This window comes from Conger conger, chromosome 7 (assembly GCF_963514075.1).
Source record: "Conger conger chromosome 7, fConCon1.1, whole genome shotgun sequence".
Taxonomy (NCBI): Eukaryota; Metazoa; Chordata; class Actinopteri; order Anguilliformes; family Congridae; genus Conger; species Conger conger.
The window spans coordinates 33,577,015-33,597,041 of record NC_083766.1 but is presented as its reverse complement, the minus strand read 5'-3'; the positions used below and the strand labels follow the sequence as shown (position 1 = coordinate 33,597,041).

At 44.6% G+C, this 20,027-nt stretch overlaps 1 protein-coding gene across 1 annotated transcript in view; it reads right to left on the bottom strand.

Moving 5' to 3' along the window:
• Positions 1-204: 204 nt before the first annotated feature.
• Positions 205-20,027, bottom strand: part of LOC133133278 (uncharacterized) — a 38,486-nt gene continuing 18,663 nt past the window's right edge. The window contains exons 5-22 of the mRNA XM_061249382.1: positions 19,921-19,965; positions 18,274-18,392; positions 15,946-16,093; positions 15,387-15,511; positions 13,401-13,527; positions 12,905-12,940; positions 12,674-12,795; positions 11,395-11,521; positions 9,943-10,088; positions 9,177-9,303; positions 8,665-8,697; positions 8,450-8,559; positions 8,149-8,275; positions 7,865-7,992; positions 7,098-7,221; positions 3,213-3,371; positions 2,140-2,299; positions 205-1,525 (exon numbers count right to left, since the gene is read on the bottom strand). Coding sequence (XP_061105366.1) covers positions 1,437-1,525; positions 2,140-2,299; positions 3,213-3,371; positions 7,098-7,221; positions 7,865-7,992; positions 8,149-8,275; positions 8,450-8,559; positions 8,665-8,697; positions 9,177-9,303; positions 9,943-10,088; positions 11,395-11,521; positions 12,674-12,795; positions 12,905-12,940; positions 13,401-13,527; positions 15,387-15,511; positions 15,946-16,093; positions 18,274-18,392; positions 19,921-19,965 — 2,052 coding nt within the window. The 3' untranslated portion in view covers positions 205-1,436. The remainder of the gene's footprint in view (positions 1,526-2,139; positions 2,300-3,212; positions 3,372-7,097; positions 7,222-7,864; positions 7,993-8,148; positions 8,276-8,449; positions 8,560-8,664; positions 8,698-9,176; positions 9,304-9,942; positions 10,089-11,394; positions 11,522-12,673; positions 12,796-12,904; positions 12,941-13,400; positions 13,528-15,386; positions 15,512-15,945; positions 16,094-18,273; positions 18,393-19,920; positions 19,966-20,027) is intronic.

Here is a 20,027-nt window from a genome sequence, read left to right as displayed (position 1 = left end):
GATGTAAAAAAAAAATTATTATAATAAGTGAATGGAATGAGCCCACATTTTGTCCTTTGTCTGACCATTGTGTCAGTTAGCAGCAGCTATAAATTAAATGTGTCTTCATGCTCAGTTGTGCTTTGGTGGGAAAACATGGAGTGATGCATGCAGCGCCAGGTTTTCAGTAAGGTTACGGCTGGCCAGCACGAGGAATTTCAAAGATTTCATGGTATTAACTAACTTTATTTATTATACATATTCTTTATATCGGAAAACACACACGTTTAATGCAAGTATGTCTAATTTTTATGTATACCTGCATTCAGTGTACACACATACAGTAATTTGTATGGCTATCAAAGTAATAGCGTTGTTAACACTGGCAGTCATAGTAGTGTCCTCCGAGTCATAGTGCTGTCAATCACACGTTTCCTAAACAATATTTACTCTTTAATATTATAATCTTAAAAACAGTGCTCTTAATTACATATCAACAGTTTATGCTTACTGTACATTAACCATTTAAAATCTAGACATCAGTTGCTTCAAAATATTCCCCATACATCTATGTTCCTGAATATTAGTGTTTTTCATCCAGTGAAATTACCTTTTTCCTGTGAAAAACCCGCCCTATTGTACACGCCACTTGCCAGGGAGATAACGTCTTAGGCTAACAAAAAGTGAATTTTGACCAGGTCTGCTAGGTGCTTCTGAACATAACCTTCACTAGTAACATCCTGCATATACTTGAAAAAGAGCTGAAAAATACTGTGGGATTTATTCAGAATCAGCACTGACTGCTGACTTGAGACATTACAGATTCTGTAGACTCACTAAGGCAGCCACCCTTTCAAGTGAACATTGTGGTTCCTGGTAGTGCAAATTCGCTTCTGAAAATTTTACAGAAAGAATAAAAATAAGCAATACTTAAAACAGTTATTTACCTCACTTGGAAAAGTGAGTGGATGAGATGCCATGTTATTTTTAAAGGTACTTGTGATAAATACACTTGATTGCCATTACACATCCTGCGGTTGAGTGTTGGCACTCAGATTTGCTTTGGCTATCCGATTTCTCAGTCTCTTAAGGTCAAGATCAGATCTTGGTGGCACAGTGACCTCTTTCCTTCAGCAGAATAAATAGGTTTTTATTTTCGTTTTGTTGTTGTGGTCATTGCCTTTTTATCTTGCTCTAAAATGTGTCCATACGGTTTCCAGAACCTGAGATTAATAACAGAGGAGAGAGGAGCAATTTAACAACAATGCCACTGCTTCCCCTCAAACCCAGCTTACAGACGGGCACTTCTTCCGCCCAGGCGGCTCTAAGATTCCCTTGGCGGTCCTCAGCCCAGCTGCTGTGGGCCCTTGGGGACCCAGCTGACCGCTGGGGGCCCCATCTGCCTCCTCAGGTTGGTCCCTCCTGCTTGTTTATGCCACTCCTGGGTGCACAGGCCTCTAAACTATCTCGAAGTCCCAGTACTGCGTATCCTGATCAGCTGTGAACTCACTGACAACCAAGTGGTCTTTGTTGAAGCCAGTCCCGCCTAAAAACACAAACGTAGCACATAAGTCTACACCAATGTGCTGTTTTCATTCCTTCCAGTTTAAATTCCACTTAATACTTCATTAATGACTATGGGCAATGTCAAAAGTCACAATGTCACCACATCTTACATTATTTCATGTAGAAATCATTTCAGTGTATTGGGAGCAATATAAAAGAACAACATTAAATGGCCCTAGAGTTCATGCTAAATGGGCGGCCTGTAGCGTAGTGGTTAATGTACATGACTGGGGTCGGTGGTTCGATCCTCAGCGTAGCCACAATAAGATTTGCACAGCCGTTGGGCCCTTGGAACAAGGCCCTTAACCCTGCATTGCTCCTGGGGTGGACTGTCTCCTGCTTAGTCTAATCAACTGTGTGTCGCTCTGGATAAGAGCGTCTGACAAATGCCATGAATGTAATTAATGTAAATGAACATAAGTAGAACATGTCTGCGGAACCAATGATTTTGAAATAATCTGATAAACAGCAAGCAATAAAATCGGACAACACTACAATAACTTGGTGAAACTGACCCAATTTGAGTCAAGTCAGCTGGTTTTCATGCCACTGGGTCTGATATGAACATTTCCAGTAAAACAGTGGAGGGCACACCTTTGATGTCCAGCACAAGTTTGTGGCTGAGGTGAGAGGAGATCTTCCCGTTGTCATTTAGGCTCCATTTCTGGTTGGTACGCCCATGTTCGGACCACAGGGCTACATGGGCCCCCGACACGGCCTTCCCTCCGATTAAGGACAGGCACGCCTTGCTGGCCTGCAGGAGCAGAGCACGCACACAGCTCACACACCCCTGTGCATACACTCACTTAGCACTTTATTAGGAATGCCTTCACACCTACTTATTCATGCGATTATCTAATCAGCCATCAACCATCAGAATGACGGAAAAAAATGTGATCAGTGATTTTGACCGTGGCATGATTGTTGGTGCCAGACAAGCTAGTTTTGAGTATTTCTGTAACTGGTGATCACCTGGGATTTCCACGCACAACAGTCTAGAGTTCACAGAGAATGGTGCGAAAAAAGAAAAAAAAAACATCCAGTGAGCAGCAGTTCTGTGGGCAGCAACACGTTGTTAGTGAGAGAGGTCAGAGAAGAATGGCCAGACTGGTCAAAGCTGACAGGAAGGTGACAGTAATGCAAATAACCACACATTACAACAGTGGTATGCAGAAGAGCATCTCTGAACACAACCATGTCAAACCTTGTCGATATGCTACATCAGCAGAAAAAAAAAGTCTTAATAAATACATAATAAAATGCTCGCTGAGTGTATATCATTTATACGAGTCCATCACACCAACAGCAATCTTGAAGCACTTTATTCTTTATCTGTGCTTTAGTGTGTTATCAACAAAGCAAAATTCTTCCTGAATGCATTCAGTTTTACATAAACATTTGTTGTTGAACACAGCAAAGAAGCAGCACTGCTTTCAATTTTCTGTTGTGCACATCAGACAGAACCAAATCATGCAACTATTTTTAGCAACACAAAGCAGTCTGTGTTCTTTGAGTTATACGTGCCTTAGTACAGATGTCAGCTCAGGCTGGATTGAAAACTAATTCAGATGGGTTGAGTTCTCGCCAATGTAAACTGGTGTCTGTGGTTTCGGGTAGACAGACTGGGGTACTACACCCCAACCTTTTCAAATCCAGAGATTCCTCACCTTGCATTTCAAGAGGCCCCCACTGAAGACCCAACACTGGCTGTCCAGGCCACGGGCGGGGCTGAGAGACACGTTGGCCGGTGGTGCATCATGCTGTGCAAACTCAGCCGTAAGCACGGACCCCAAAGTCCGGCTTCTCACCTGAATGTACACCTTGGGCTGAGAACACACAAACAGCATATTTATTACATCAGTGCAATGAAGAAATGAAGGCTATACATTTTATATGCATTTATTCATATGTTGTAGGTATAAACATACATACATACATGCATACATACACACAAAACATTGTCTTCCCATAAATATACTCAAATGACACGAATGCAAATCCATCAAAACAGGATATGGCATGTTACAGAGTTAAGGAGGCGGCATTTAGATCACCACATGCAGTGGGAAACCTTTCATTCAAAGCAAATGCAAATCACCGTGACCTTGTTTGGGCAGCATTTGTATTTGATTGGAAAAAAATAATAAATTCTGAACTGGCTCCAAAAAATGTGAGTCGCTGCAAGCCCCATTCATTTTGCCTCCCAACTAGTATAAATATATTTCTAGGAACTCTGGTTTTATCAGGTCCATCCAGGCCCCAGCTCAAAGTCACAGACACACTTGCGCTCTGCGAGATTCAAACCGTAATAACAAACACTGCCTCTGCTTCCTAGTCGCCGTCGAGACCTGGGAGAGACAGATAAGACGGCGATGATTTCTTTTCTGGATTGAAAGACCCACACGCACGCGCAAAATAAAGCCTGCTCTTTTCAGTTAACGATGGCAGCCAACGCGGAACGGAGAATAAAAGAGCTAACGGTAATTGAGCGCCAAGCTTGTTTCCACTAATCTCCACAGGTCAGGCTGTTTCTAGCAGAGTACAGGCGCCAGAATGAGAATCCCCATAAGATACGCTAGCCGGCTACGGAGGTTTTCTGACGCGCTCGGCAACCGGTCCTCGCTCACGCCCCGCTGCATGAAGACATTGCGGGGGCAAGTTTAACAAGGACTGCTAGGCGTCTATTGTGTGTAGATGTAGCACACCCTGGGAAAAGAAAATACAAAAAAGCCAATAACAGAATCACACTGGTAAATACAGAGTTAAAATACAATGGCACCCTTAATAACAGGCACAAAAAAGACATAAATGGATAAACATAACACTCATCACTGTAAGATGTAAAATATATGGAATGGTTGCAAAATTTCCAGGAAGAGGATGCAAGTGCATGTTGTCCACACAGTGAGGAAGGTTGTGAGGGAGGCCATGAAGAAGTATCACAGTTTTAAGATTGGCAGGGATTGCATCTTTGGAAGGGTGTCATTGAGAAAGCCCTTACCGAACACAATAAACAAAACAAACATCAGATGAGACCAAAATGAACTGTTTTCGCCATACACGCCATCGACAGGTTCATCAGCAAAATAAGAATACGTACAAAGAGAAGGACCTCATAGCTACTGTCAAATATGGAGGTGGGTAATTGATGTTTTGGAGATATTTTGCTGCCAGTATTCCAGGGGCACCATTTAAGATCAATTGCTATATTTTTACAGAAAATCTTGGAAGCTGAGACTTGGTCATAGGTAGATTGTCCTCTATTTACTCCAAACATACATCAAAATCCACAAAGAAATGGCTAAGTGAAAACAATATCCATTGTGCAATGGCCATCTCAGTCTCCATACTTCCTATCAAAACTGAAGAGGGGGGGTCCATATGCACAACCAAAGATATCAATGATTCTGAAAAGTTCTACATGAAGGAATGGTCAAAATGTATTCTATACCCTTATCACAAATTATAGGAAGAGACTCACAGCTGTCATCTTTACCAGAGGTTATTTACTTTTTGAGAAACTTTTTTGAAAAATAAAGCCAATATCAATGACTGTATTATTTTTTTAGTTTACAGTATTTTTTGTTCATATTTATAAAGGGTGCCATTAATTCTGGAGCCCACTATATACAGTGGGAGCAATAATTATTTGATCCCTTGCTGATTTTGTAGGTTTGCCCACTTACAAAGAATGGAACTGTGTAGAATTTTAATCATAGGTACATTTTAACATTGAGAGACAGAATATCACAAAATAATCCACAATAACAACATCATATCAATTTTATTAATTTATTATTGTATTTTTGCATTAAATAAGTATTTGATCCCCTAGCCAATCAGCAGTAATTCTGGCTCCCACAGACCAGTTAGTTTTCCATTAAGAAGCACTCCTAATCTCAACTCATTACCCAAAACACCTGTGTCAACTCGTTACATCGTTATGTAGCTGTATAAAAGACACCTGTCCACACAATCAATCAGATTCCAACGTTTCCACCATGGGCAAGACAAAGGAGCTGTCTAAGGACATCAAGGACATAATTGTAGACCTGCACAAGGCTGGTATGGGCTACAAGAAAATAAGCAAGCAGCTTGGTGAGAAGTTAACAACTGTTGGAGCAATTATTAGAAAATGGAAGAAACACAAAGTCACTGCCAATCTCCCTCCGTCTGGGGCTCCATGCAAGATCTCGCCTCGTGGGATATCAATGACCATGAGAAAGGTCAGGGATCAGCCCAGTACTACACAGGAGGAGCTTGTTAATGACCTGAAGGCAGTTTGGACCACAGTCACGAGGAGAACCATCAGTAACACACTACACCGTGAAGGATTAAAATCCTGCTGCGCGCGCAAGGTTCCTCTGCTGAAGAAGGCACATGTACAGGCCCGTCTGAAGTTTGCCAAAGAACACCTGGATGATCCAGAGGAGGCTTGGGAGAAGGTGATGTGGTCAGATGAGACCAAAATAGAGCTATTTGGCATCAACTCCATGCCGTGTTTGGAGGAAGAGAAATGCTGAGTACAACCCCAAGAACACCATCCCCACTGTGAAGCATGGAGGTGGAAACCTTATGCTTTGGGGGTGTTTCTCAGCTAAGGGGACAGGACGACTTCACTGTATCGAGGGCAGGATGAATGGGGCCATGTACCAGGACATTTTGGGTGACAACCTCCTTCCCTCAGTGAGAGCACTGAAAATGGGTCGTGGATGGGTCCTCCAACAATGACCCAAAACATACGGCCAAGGCAAGAAAGGAGTGGCTCAAAAAGAAGCATATTAAGGTCCTGGAGTGGCCTAGCCAGTCTCCAGACCTAAATCCCATCAAATCTGTGGAGTTGCCAAACGACAGCCTCGGAACCTTAAGGATTTGGAGAGGATCTGCAAAGAGGAGTGGACCAAAATCCCTCCCAAGATCTGTGCAAACCTGGTGAAAAACTACAACAAACGTCTGACCTCTGTGCTTGCCAACAAAGGTTTCTCCACCAAGTATTAAGTCCTATTGTTCTATGGATCAAATAATTATTTCATGTGAAAATATATTACATTTATTGAATTAATATGATGTTGTTATTGTGGATTATTTTGTGATATTCAATGTTAAAATGTAGCTATGATTAAAATTCTACACAGTTCCATTCTTTCTAAGTGGGCAAACCTACAAAATCAGCAAGAGATCAAATAATTATTGCTCCCACTGTATAAGAAACTGTGGAGTGTACACACTTAGCCCTGTCTTATTACACAAGACATGGTCTGCATGGGTCAAGTGGTACATGGAACTGCACTCTTGTACATGATGTAATGTACTCAACACAATGGCTGTGCACTGGGGAGCTTCTTTGCACTCAAATTGCATCACAAAATGAAATAAGATGTTGCAGAGATGACACAGACCAATTAATGTGTTTGGGCATTCCACTGGAATAAAAGGAAAATGTGGGATAATATATATATTTATATTCCACTCCCCCCATGTGCTATTTGAGTTGCGGGTACACTCTGCAGTGACAGCAGAAGCAGTAGCGGCGCTCTGGGTCCAGCTCTTACCTGTTTCAGCGGATACAAAGAGCCAATGCTGTCCCAGCCACTGTGATCAGCCCATGCAGGGACCTCTCCAGGGTGTAAGAGCTTCTGACGTCCTTTAAAGTAGCTATACTCGTACACAACCCACCTGGAGGACCACATGGGGGTGTGTTATTTTTAAAGAGAAATATTAAATATTCCATTCAGTTAAATTCAATTCTATTTTACAGCGTCTCTTTTTACAGAGACACAAAGACCCTGTACAGGAAAATAGGACAATTAGGAAAGATCAGGGGATCATTCCAGTTGCTTATTTTATCTGTCCTTGTCTTCACGGTCCTCAACTGACTCAGGGATCGAGATTCGCCATTCTAACTCATTCAATGCTCCTTGAAGGAGCAAGAAAACAGGAGCACATGTTTTACTGAAGTATTTTCTGAACGCATAACATATATCAACCGGTGGATCCACCTCTCCTCGTCTGCCACGTCTGTAAGCACAGACATGGCTTCAAAAAGATGCCTGAAAGAGCAAGGATGCTCTACATACATTTCCTTGATTCCTCCACCCTCACGTCCTCCACCGGGTGGCGCTAGAGAGCTTAGAAAGGACGTGAGAAAAGGATGCAAGGAGGAAAAAACAAGTGGCCGGAAAGAGCCTCAGGCCTGATCCCCCAAAAAACAAGAAAAGAAAAGAAAAACAGCAAAAAAAAATGCTATTGGATATCGTACATGTAGATTCGGATTAAAGTGTCAGTCAGACAAACAGATCACGGATCAGCAATGACTCACAGCCCACTGTTGACTCGGAGCGACTGAGTGAAGAAGTCGTTCATGGAGTCTCTGGGTGTCAAGGCAACGGTCTCCAGGCCTTGAAATGAATCCAAGGAATAGAGGCTGACCGACGGATCCGAGAAACTCTGCAGGAACACGTAGGGTGGGTCAACTTGGTGGGATGCTTGTTTAGCTTAAGACAAAAAACAGGTTTCCTTTTCCTTTTAAAGAGTGATTGTGTGTTTGCGTTTCTCAGGACGTGCATTTAAAAAGCAGCTTGTTCAGCTGGATGGTAGGCTTACATATGAAATGGGCTTCAGAGACTTGACGGATGTTGCCACACAGCCACAGGAAATGAGGTCAGGGTAAAGTCCCTCTCCTAACACAAACTGGTTTCCAGTACAGGCCTCCTCATCGAACAGCAGCCAGCTGGGCAAACACACAGAACGGTCACGGTCAGGAGCTTTACGGAAACAGACACCGAGCCAGACAGAAGCAGAGAGCAACCCAGGCAAGTGATATTGATTGGTTGATGAGAAATTGTCAGGTCGACACTTCCTGTTAATACGAACACATAGTACCAGAATGATCTGGAAGACCTACTTTCCCCAGATCACCCTGAAGGACATGGGAAAGAAGGAGGTGCAGTCGGGAGCCTCTCCGTCGTACTCCTGGCTGTCGCCCTGGTAGTGAGGCTGGCTATAGGCTCGGAGCTGCAATGAAAGAAACGGCTCTCAGACCAAGTAACAGTCCAAGCAATCCTCTGTGGTGCAGCTCATTGGTCTGTACATTCAACGTTTTTTGTTTTTTTTACATACCAGAAATTTTGGCTCTTCCCTGCCAGAAAGTTCCTGCAGCGAAACAACAAAGAACAATGAAATGTCACATTAAAGTAAGTAGAAATTGCTCACAATAAACAGTAAATGTCAAGTCATTGTAAATGCAGAGCTGTGGGAACAAAGAAATGCGGCTGCTGTATAAATATTTATTCTAAACGGCAGCAATGAACAGGCTAATATAAATAAATATAAGAGGCTGACACTGATACGGATCCAGCTCTTGTCACAGTCCTTCCCTGGTCACAACCGTTTCCTGTTGGCATGGACTGTTATGCCTCCTCCCATACGTCACTTCCTTTGCATGCCATTGGCTGAATAGAGTCTATTCCATGACACTCACTATCCAGCACCTAAATAACTTATTTATTTATTTATACATTTATTTAACAGGGTGATGCACAGTACATACAGTACATATTAACGTCCTGCAAAGGTTCAAACAGATTTTTTTTTAAACATTGCCATCAGCCACTCACTCTGCCAGAACTCACCATACGGACAGCCCTCATGGAGGCCAGGGTGCCGGTAGTGCCACCCCAGTCCAGATCGCCTGGGTATGTGCCTTTTTCCAGGACATACTGCTTCCCACAGAAGGACCGCTCACTGTATGCCACCCACCTGCAAGATCAAAGGCCCAGACACACTTGTTTAGCTGTGCGCTGCCCTGCAAAGTCAGAAACAACCCCTCTCAAAAGCACTTATGACACTCCCCACTGTTCTTAAAGACAAAATGTAAAAATACAGGCTTTTGACAGCAGGCCTTTTTCCCAAATCAATCAAAAACATGGCCGCTAGCAAACTGCCAGAAGTCACTCTTGCTCACAAGAATCCAAAAAGTCTGAAATTGCCATTAAGGTACCACAAGGTTCTTTGTTAGGTTCAAAAACAAATGGAAGTGCGAAAATCCGTGCTTTCTGAAGCAGAAGACGAGGACAGCCCAAGGGAGCTCCAAGTGAGCCCCGGTCTGCCACACTCACACTCCGCTGTTCACACAGATGGAGGGTCTGCCACACTCACACTGCGCTGTTCACACAGATGGAGGGTCTGCCACACTCACACTGCGCTGTTCACACAGATGGAGGGTCTGCCACACTCACACTGCGCTGTTCACACAGATGGAGGGTCTGCCACACTCACACTGCGCTGTTCACACAGATGGAGGGTCTGCCACATTCACACTGCGCTGTTCACACAGATGGAGGGTCTGCCACACTCACACTGCGCTGTTCACACAGATGGAGGGTCTGCCACACTCACACTCCGCTGTTCACACAGATGGAGCTGGTTCTCCCTGCAAATCCAGCCTGCTCCAGATCCGGGATGTCCAAATCCACTATGTCCGTTACTGTAGCCTGCAGTGAGTCCATGTCGCTTTGCAGGGAGATTGAGGGCTCTATGAAATCCTATGGAAAAAATCAAATAGAAAACAGGACAGAACTGGCTGTAAAACACTCTTCGTCAGAACAGCTTTTAACCTCATTTTTAGCATCTGAATTTGCATTGTTGCATTAATACACAGTACAATGGCAGAAACCAAGGACAGGTTCTCTTTTATTTAGTCTGATGGTGTTTCATCAGTACTAAAAATAGTGATAGCCTAAATTTTGCAAAATCTCTTGCGTCAGCCTTTTACCCTTAACCCAAACATTTTTCTTTCATCCAGGATTTTCTATTCTGAATGTTTAAACTAGCACACAGACTTAAATAAAATATTTTTCCCTGAGAACTCACATTTGAACGCTTTTAGATCAGGGATTGAATCATCAGTATAAGGTGACAGAATTGAGTGGCTACTGGCATCACATCTGACCAGGCCTGATAAAAACAGCCAGCGGCAGTAATAAGGTACTGTATGGTAGCCAGATGGGAATAATGCAATTATCGCTGTCCAATTAATCCCATTATAAGACAATAAGACCGGGAGACTTAGGTTCCGGAGTGAGCAGCAATGCTGCAGCCAGCAGCTTCTTCATTCAACAAGTGACTCCTTCATTCTGGACCTGCTGGAAGCCACAGGGAGGCTTGGCTCATCATTTCTACTGTTTATCAAAAGGCGGCTCATTTCAGCTTGCCTGCTGCTCGCAAACTGGGTCACAGCACTGGCTGCTGAAAGCCTGGCCCACTTCAGTCCCAAAAAAAACACACACACACACACACATATACACATATAAATAGGCATGCACACACACTAATGTGCAGCAGCACGCACACAAACACACACATTCGCTCGCTCAGACATCCGCGTGCAGGCACACACACATGCAAGTGCACGCTCACATTTTTTGAAACAAAATTAAATGTCATTTTGCTAATTTCTTCATAACATCTATCTAGTTTACAGTAGCCTATATGCCAATGCAGATATACACAATAATATTCCAGTATATGAATATGTACCATAGCTATCAAAAACAGATTTTGCTGCTTGGTAGCCCAAAGGACTACCATGTGCATTTCTCAATGGTCCACTCTTGATAGTACATGTCACCCATAACCGATAAATAAACAGACAATGTACGTGCCCCATTACATGGGCCTTTTTTCGACAAGTTGCATGTGATTCATTCAGGCATTCAAGCACACACACTCACTTTTCCCTCTGCCCCTCTCCAGCGCACCAGGTGCTGTACACCCCATGACAGTGACTGGAGCACAGGGCTGCTTTAGTATCCCACTGAGTGCAGAGCGTTTTGGGCCAGGGTTACTCACCGCCTGGAGGAAACGAAAGGAGAGGAGCGTCTGATCGGCCCCTCCCCGTTCCAGACATTCCAGGTAGTCACCCTCCTCCAGCAAATACTGCTGCCCTCTGTAGCCTTCGTCAGAGTAGCCCACCCAACTGTCAAACACAATGTGCCGCAGGTCAGGCCCGGTAAATATCCACTCTCGTATGCCGTAACACATATGTCACGGCACCCCTGATTCACTGCTACCGATAACCTTTCCACCAAAGCAACTCAGTTGTTGAGGAGGCACCAAACACATTTCACACCAAATTGTATATAAAAACATTGCTCTATTTTGTAATTATGTATCAAAGTACATTTTTCTTGTCAATATGGCAGAACATTTCTTCATTTATAAGTTACTGTTTGCTTGGATATTTGCATTGTACAGAGTTATTGTGATTGTTAAGTAATTAAGGACAGAGATTGGAGCACACCCAGTATGCATGTGGCCCTCTGTGAACTGAGATGCCCTATTGCTTGACGTACTGCTTCAATTTAATTGTATTTGTATTTGTATTTGTATAGCAAAGGGCACTGTCACAAAGCGGCTTTACAGAGAGCCAAGCCTGAATCCCCCAAGAGCATGACAAGGCTGTTAGTGGCAAGGAAAAACTCCCTGGCTGGTAAGAGGAACAAATTGAGCAGAATCTGCCACTGGGGGGGGGGGGGGGCATCTCGACCATCTCATCAACAGGCACCTCAACTAAAGACACAAAAAGACACACGCACACAAACACACACACATACACACGCACATACACACGCACATACACACGCACATACACACGCACATACACACGCACATACACACGCACACACACACGCACACGCACACACACACACACACGCACACACACACGCACACACACACACACACACGCACACACACACGCACACACACACGCACACACACACGCACACACACACGCACACACACACACACAACAGTTCCTGTTACACTTGGCTCTTGTTTGCAGAGGGAGGCGTTTTACTAGTCATATTGTTTTGTCCTGTATATGTTTTGGAGTGCCACAGGCTAGAGTGACATTCCAGAGCAGTGACATGGCTGTGAAATAGTGAAACGGACTTGCGTGTGGTTCCACCCGAAAACAGAGACACACCTTTAGGAATACCACACGCAGTCTCAGGGTCGGTGAAATAGACGGCAGCTCTGCCTCAGTCTAACAGAATTATCGTACTGGACTTGAGGGCAGAGCCTCGGGTATGAAGGGAAGAGAGAGAGAGAGAGAGAGAACACTCACACTCCGCCTGTGACCCTTATGGATGCGGCCCCTCGCGGGCCTGGCTTGGCCTCCAGGAGCGGCGTGTTGCCCAGGATTTCTCTGCTCTGGCCGCCAAAGCACGGCAGCTCATACACCACCATCTGGAGGGGGGGGGGCATCTCATTAAACTCTGACATAGCTCTCCCGATAGGGATCCAGCAGTTTGAGGAACCGTTACACTATCGACTGCAGGTGGCGTCGCATGCTTACCTTGGGGTCTAAGGGCCTCCGTACTTTCAGCCCACCCTGTGGTGGTGGAGAGAGAGAAAAGTATAAACACAGATCAGGCCTTATTCAGCTGCAGAAACCGCCAACCATTGCTTTAATCAGCTCAGAGACCAGAGAGGGAGCCCCACACAATCCACGTCAGCTGCTATAAATCTGCCAGAGACTGAGGTTCTCAAACTCCCCCACCACACATCGACACAACACCCCCTTCCCCCCCCCCAGAACACACATCAATCTCTACCCAGAATAACTATCTATCATCATATCATCACCTTCATATCATCACATAATGTCATTTGATTAACGATTATTCCACATTCAACTTCAATACGTGGCATTTGAAAAGGAGCGAAAGGGAACAACATTGTCACAGAAGCTGCACACAAGGTCACAGTGTAGTGAGATGCTCTGTACATACGGTAGCACGACCTTTCTGTGCGCTACCTTGAGCGTACAGCGCTCTCACTCGCTCACTCACCATCTTCAGGGGACGCAGTGACCTCACGCAGGTCACTGACTGTCCGTGCGGGCCGGGCGAGATGGAGCCTCCGGGTTCCAGTACCGCGTAGTTCCCGCTGAATCCAGGGCAGTCGTAGGCCACCCAGCTGTGGGATGAGACAAGTCAGCACGAGTACAGTATGTGCAAGCACTATTCAATGCTAGTCAATATTAATATTCATGAATTAATAATGTATTCAGAAGCACTGCTGGATAAAGTGACGCACTCGTGTGAGAGATTTTGTGAAGTTCATCGTCCAAGTTTACAAAAAATAAAAACACCCTTCAAAACCTGAGTGTAACCAAATCATTTGGAATGAGATGATCGATTTTTTAAAAAGCACAATCAAAAATGTAACACTTTAACTCAAAATCAACCAACCTTATCTCCTAATACTAGCTGATACACAATTTCATAATCAATGAGGTGGTACATGTCTCCATGTCAAAATGTTACATTTACAATGCTATGTCTATTCATCCAGGCCACTGGAACTCAAAAAATGATGGGTCTTCAGAAGTAGTTATATTATGAATATAATGTTCAGCTTCCCAAGCCAACCAAGACAAAAAGATGAATGACAGCCTTAGTGTCATGAACCACAATCAGATTGATTACATGAGAGGCAACCTATACTATCTTTGATAAAAAATTATAAAAGATAACAAAATTCTGGGAACTAGAAAAATGGTTTTCAGGTTGAAAATCATGGAAGCGTAAAGGACCATGGAGGCTTTCTGACAGTCTGTCTACAGGATGGACATGTTTTGTAAGCAACTCCGAAGGGTGTGGAATTCCACGCAAAGGTGCTAATACGGGTTGAGACAACACACCAGTGTTCAAATTCAGCAACATTTTTTGAAGCTTCATTTATAGCTTCCACCTCTGACAGCCAGGTCTATGTATAAATGTTTTTTAAGCACTTGGCTGCAGATGTTAAAACCATATTCTTGTCTTCTTGGAGAAAATCATTGCAAAATATGAAAGTGATTCATGACACCAAATCAATATTCTGAAGAGGCATAAACGCTTTAAGTTTTCCACAGACAAATATAACTTTATTTTTCGTTATGCAAATACTCCAAAGCAAATAATCGATTCTATGCTTAAACCAGACCTGCAGCTCCTGTAGAGTCCATTTTAACCACTTCTAGAAAAAGCTTATGATCCATCAGAGGCCAGGACAGGCTCTATATTTGGAATTTACTGCCGAGGTGGCTTCTTTACCCAGTGAGTCAGCGGGGAAGCACAGTACAATGCTTTTGTACAGTACCCAGGGTAAGGGAGTGGGCAGGGAGTGACGCAGGATGGCCTCAGTAGGCTCCTCCCAGCAGCATTCCTGTGCTAAGAGCTTGCGCAATGCACACGGCCAGACAGGAAACGGCAGCTCCCAGCCGATGCAGATTTCATATGAGGAACTGTGACTCAGTAAAAATGTGCATCAGTTGTTCTCAAGTGAAAATGAGTTAAATAATGAACTTCTTCCCAGGCGACCTTGATATCTGTAGGGGGGTGATTACTTGAAATGTCATTCGAGCTGGAGCCAAGGCTGTTCTTTTTGTTTTGGTTTATTTTCCATCACTACCCACATCAGACTGTAATGTGAGGTCAGTCTCCAAACACAAAACAAGCCGTTGGTCTCATTATTAATCTCTTTTGTCTGTGTGCGTGTGTGCGCATGTCTGCGTGTGTGTAATGTAATGTAATGTAATGTAGTGTGTGTGCATGTGCCTGTGTGTGTCTGTGTATACATGTGTGCCTGTTTGTCTACGTGTGAATGTGTGTCTGTGTGAGTGTGCATGTGTGTGTGTGTCTGTGTGAGTGTGCATGTGTGCCTGTGTGTGTGTGTGTGTGTGTGTGTGTGTGTGTGTGTTCATACAAGCGTGCGTGCCTGTGTGACTGTGTCTCACATACTGGCCAATAGACTGCACTTCTCTGGTAGTGTCTTCCTCACAATCCTCTTACCATCCAGCCCTGACAGAGATGGAAGACAGGCTCACAGATCCGTTCATTTCCAGGTTGTCAACCGCCGTGCTGAGGTTCTCCTCCTTCTCCCGCGTATGGACCAAGATCTCTGGAGGGCTGTCATCCTGAAAGAGAAAAACACTTCCTTCAGGGTTTTGGAAAGACTTCAGAGGCTTGCTGCATCACTGCCCATACGTACACCCCTGTGATAATGGCGGCAACCTTGAGGAGGTACAGATTCAAGAAAGAAAGGACTAGCCTACTGGGTGGATGGAACCCGTCCTATATAACGGTTTCTGTTTCATTTCTCTGCATGGCCGACCACCAAGAAACTCATCCCACCTCACAACATTTCTGTATTTGCTCACAAAAGATATGTTTCACCAACAATACAAGAGTATAAATGAAGAGAAAATCTATATCCAAAAAAAGGTCTTCAGAATTAATCCAGCATACCCCATAATTAACAAGGGAGGTGCTGCAACGTGCATTAGACGTGCCATTTAGTCTACTCAGATTTGAGGAAATCAACCATGACATATTTTGACTGGACACATACCTTCACTGCTCTTTTAATGGATCCAATTGTGACAGTACTTGGGCTCTCTCCCAGCCAGGAAAGGCCTCCATCCTGGGAAAGGACCTTGTCGCCCTCCTCCAGGACCACGCACGGTCCCCTGAATCCCGGGTCCCGGTACAGAAGCCAACTGCGACACACAAGCAGAGTCCCCGCGTCCACGTTACCCTGCATAGCTCTCAGAGCCAGCGACAGACACCGTCCTGTAAGAGCTGACTAACAACAAGTCCACAAGTGCCATGGAGACAGGCCACCCCCTCTCTCACCCACATCCCCACCCAGCCCACAACACAGGCTGGCGGGCAGCATGGAATAAAAGACGGCTGGCAGCCCTCAAATCAATGCCAGCATTCACCAATGGAAACCACCAGGTCACAGTGATCAAATAAAAAGGAAATCAATGGCATCATTATCCAACGCCTGCTCCTGTTAAGATATTAAACCGCTCAACTCCTAACCACTTACGAGCAGCAAACAAACAGTGAGCAGAGGGGGGGCAGGGTTAGTGCACCCAACAGAAGCGGCTCAGGAACGAATCCCCTTTATCTGAGGGGAGAAGGTCGCTAAGCAAGATCAAATATCAACGCTACGGGACGCCTGCTCTGTGTACACCAGCAACAGAGACGCTGCACTCTTCTGGCTGCAGGCGGGCGTGGCCATAAAGCAGCCGTTTTCAGGGACTCTCGTTGTGTCCGTGATTAGTCTCCTTTTCATAAATAATCGATGGGGTCCTGCAGAGACCTCCTCTGAAGCGGCAGGAGTCTGTCTGCCGGTTCCGGCAGCGAGCCACCTTTTAAAAGGCTCCCTATCTGCTTTCACCCATTTTACTTCAGCCCTGATTGTGACAGGATCAATCTCATAATAGGACCTGCCCGGAAATAACACATCAGAAAGACCACTGCATTAAACCGTTTGGTTTACCGGCCGTGTAGCTGACGAGAAAGCATTCCAAAAGTAATGATTATAATTTATTTTATTCAAGACAACCGTGTGATGGCAGTGCCACGGGGGGCGGGGGGGTGGGTAGCCAAGTGCAGCCACAATAAGATCCGCACAGCCGTTGGGCCCTTGAGCAAGGCCCTTAACCCTGCATTGCTCCAGGGGAGGATTGTCTCCTGATTAGTCTAATCAATTGTATGTCACTCTGGATAAGAGCGTCTGCCAAATGCCAATAATGTAATGTAATGTAATTTTGCTACAAAAGGTGACTATCCCCTCCCAGTGACCTGTCCAGGTGACAGCACTGGAAAGCAATGCAGGAATGACACAATCCCGCCTGCCCAGGTCAAGGGGGCCTCGTTTGCTCTTCCCACGGTTTTTAATGCAGGGAGAGGGAGGGGCCGAGAAGGCAGTCCGCTGTAAATAATGCAGTGGGAGTGGGGCTCTGGGGCCAAAGCCTGAAGGCACAAATGGAAGGCAGGCATCCATTAGGCATGAAGCATTGCCCATGTCCAAAAACACATCATTGAATACAAGAGACAAAATGGAGCGACTCCAAACTCCTGTGAGCAGCAGGGCAGAAAAAAGAAAAAAAAAGTTGCGAGCACTACACATTTAACAGAAGAACACGTACATTTTTACAGAAATCTAAGGCAACACTGCATGCCGGAATGTCAACGATGAAGCTCTCAACAGTGCGACCAGACAACACACAGATAAGCTTCTGCCAGCTTCTGCTTATGCACTTTGTCATACGTCGCTGAAACAAATCTGTGTTTTTAAAGTTGTCATGCGACTGGTCATGAGAGAGTGTGAAAGCTTTGTAAGGCTCACACGCTTTCCGAAATTGAACGAGGGCATTTCAGAGATGGTACGGGCCCACAAAACTGACTGGGCTTCTGGGAGATCGGCCCATTAACGATAATGGCAAAGTCAGATAAATCTTCTGAGAAGCCAGGAGAACGATTCTAAGTGCAGGAGGTTCCCGATCGCCATCATTGCTACCTAGGGAGATTTGCACCAATTTACCCGCCTGAGAGAAGATCAGGGAAGGGTAACTTTGGCTAATGCTGATGTGGAGAGGGGTAGTCCATACAGGAAATGCCATTGGACAGCTCCTCGGATCAGATTACCTCTGGCGCGGTGTTCAGCACAAAATGGCATTCAAGAAAAACGATGAGGCTACACCGGAAAATGGTTTGCTCTAAGTCAAAACCGCTTAGTCAATAACTGACAGTGTGTGCTTTGGATCCCCTTGTTTTTTGAGTGTGACAGTGTTGGGTAGGGGAGGGGCTGGTCTGTAAAGCACTTTTTGGAAGTGCAGTATTGTCGATTATGGCGCAAAGTGTGCATCTGCGCACAAACACTTACCATCCTCTCAGCACTCGGACAGACGCCCCGTGGGGGAAGGTCATCCCGGTCGCATCATCCAAGTCCACGTTTATCTCCCACTTTTCCCCAGAGAAGGTCACGCCATCGTAGATATGCATCTTGTAAGGGGGGCACGCAGATCAAGACCAATTGGAAAATGCAGCAAAATAACACTGGCCATTAAAAAGACATTGTGCTATTCTGAGCGCCTGCTAAAGAGCTACAGCATTTGCAGCATAAATTAGCATTATGACCTGTATGAATAGACAATGAGGTTTCAAGCCATTAAAGAAGGGGAAAAAAAACACGTGCAGTCACAAGGCTAGGCAGCGTAGCCGCAAGACTGCCTCCCCCCTCACATCTTTTAAACAATCACTGGTTCAGCTATAGTCCATAAAATATTAAGAGAAGCAAAGGGAAGGAAATTCAGATACAGTACAGGGTTAATATGAGAGGAATAAATAACAAGCAGTTCATATAATGGAGCTTATAAGGACAACGTGTGATGAGTGCAGGAATAGGGTGTTGTTGGGGCAGGGAAGGAGGGAAGAGGGAGGGAGGGAGGGAGGAGAGCCCCGAAAGGCTTCAGGGCAGGGTTTCAAAAATGGCACAAGACGTGGGCAAAACCAACAGAAATCTGCAACCCACGATCATCTCCACTCCAGTCCCACCTGTGAGCAAAGAAAAAGGGGGATCGGAGGCGGGAGCTGGAAATCACAGTACCAGCCACAGAGTAGCCCCAAGCTGTTATTACTAAGCCCTGCTTCTTCTATTATTAAACAGGCTGATTTCCCCCCTATATCCTCAACAAAACAAGGTCCTTTTTTAAACTAGTTTTGGACTTGTTTATGTTGGAAGTTGAACCCGTGAAAACAAACAGCATACTATACTATATGTCCAGGGTATTGGGGATTGGAGGGTGGTGTTGGTTTGCTATTGTAAAGGCATTGTTGTTTCATGTAGAGGACATTTGCTGTATTGTGGAGAAACACAATCTGAGCAAAATGCAAGAAACCAGTTCTTTGTTCAGCAGACAGCCTGGATTGTTTTGAACAGGCATGGGTTTTTTGTAATTACTTTTATGCATTGTACATAGAACCAGGCCCAGTTATTTATGCAAAAGAGGAATCATTTGTTTGCTCAAGAGCCACCCTCACATTTGTTTTTTAGTGCTTTAAATTTACGATTGGTATTTTGTGTTCTGTGTTCCTGGGTCCTTATTTGTCTTTTGGTTTCAGAGAGAGCAATACAGGGAAACAACTGTGGTCCAAACCCCTAATTTCATCCAAGAAATGGAGAATTAATGTGCCCGGACACGTACCAATTCGGGAACCGCAATCCTCTAAAGGAGCAGGACACTGTCATGATTACTAGGCCTTTGTGTAATGAAAATCTAATTTACATCTGTGGAAGGCTTTTTCAGAGATTAAACTCTCAGAGAAGAGTTGCCCTAGTTTTTTTGAGCCCGAGGTATCATTACAAAAAAAAGAAAGAGAATGCATGTCCAATTCAGGAACACAATCCTATCTGGTGACACACCCAACTTGTAAATTACGGTAATATTTAAGATAAATCTGAAAAAGACAAATGGTAAATCAATATGTTCAACAATAATTACAAATAAAACACCATTAATCACAATCTTACCTGTGTGGGCCTTGGGACTTTTTCAAATCTTTTATCAATAATTCTCTGCAATGGAAGGGTAATGTGTCAGGATTGCATAAAGCTTTTATTAACCGTTCTGTAATTCC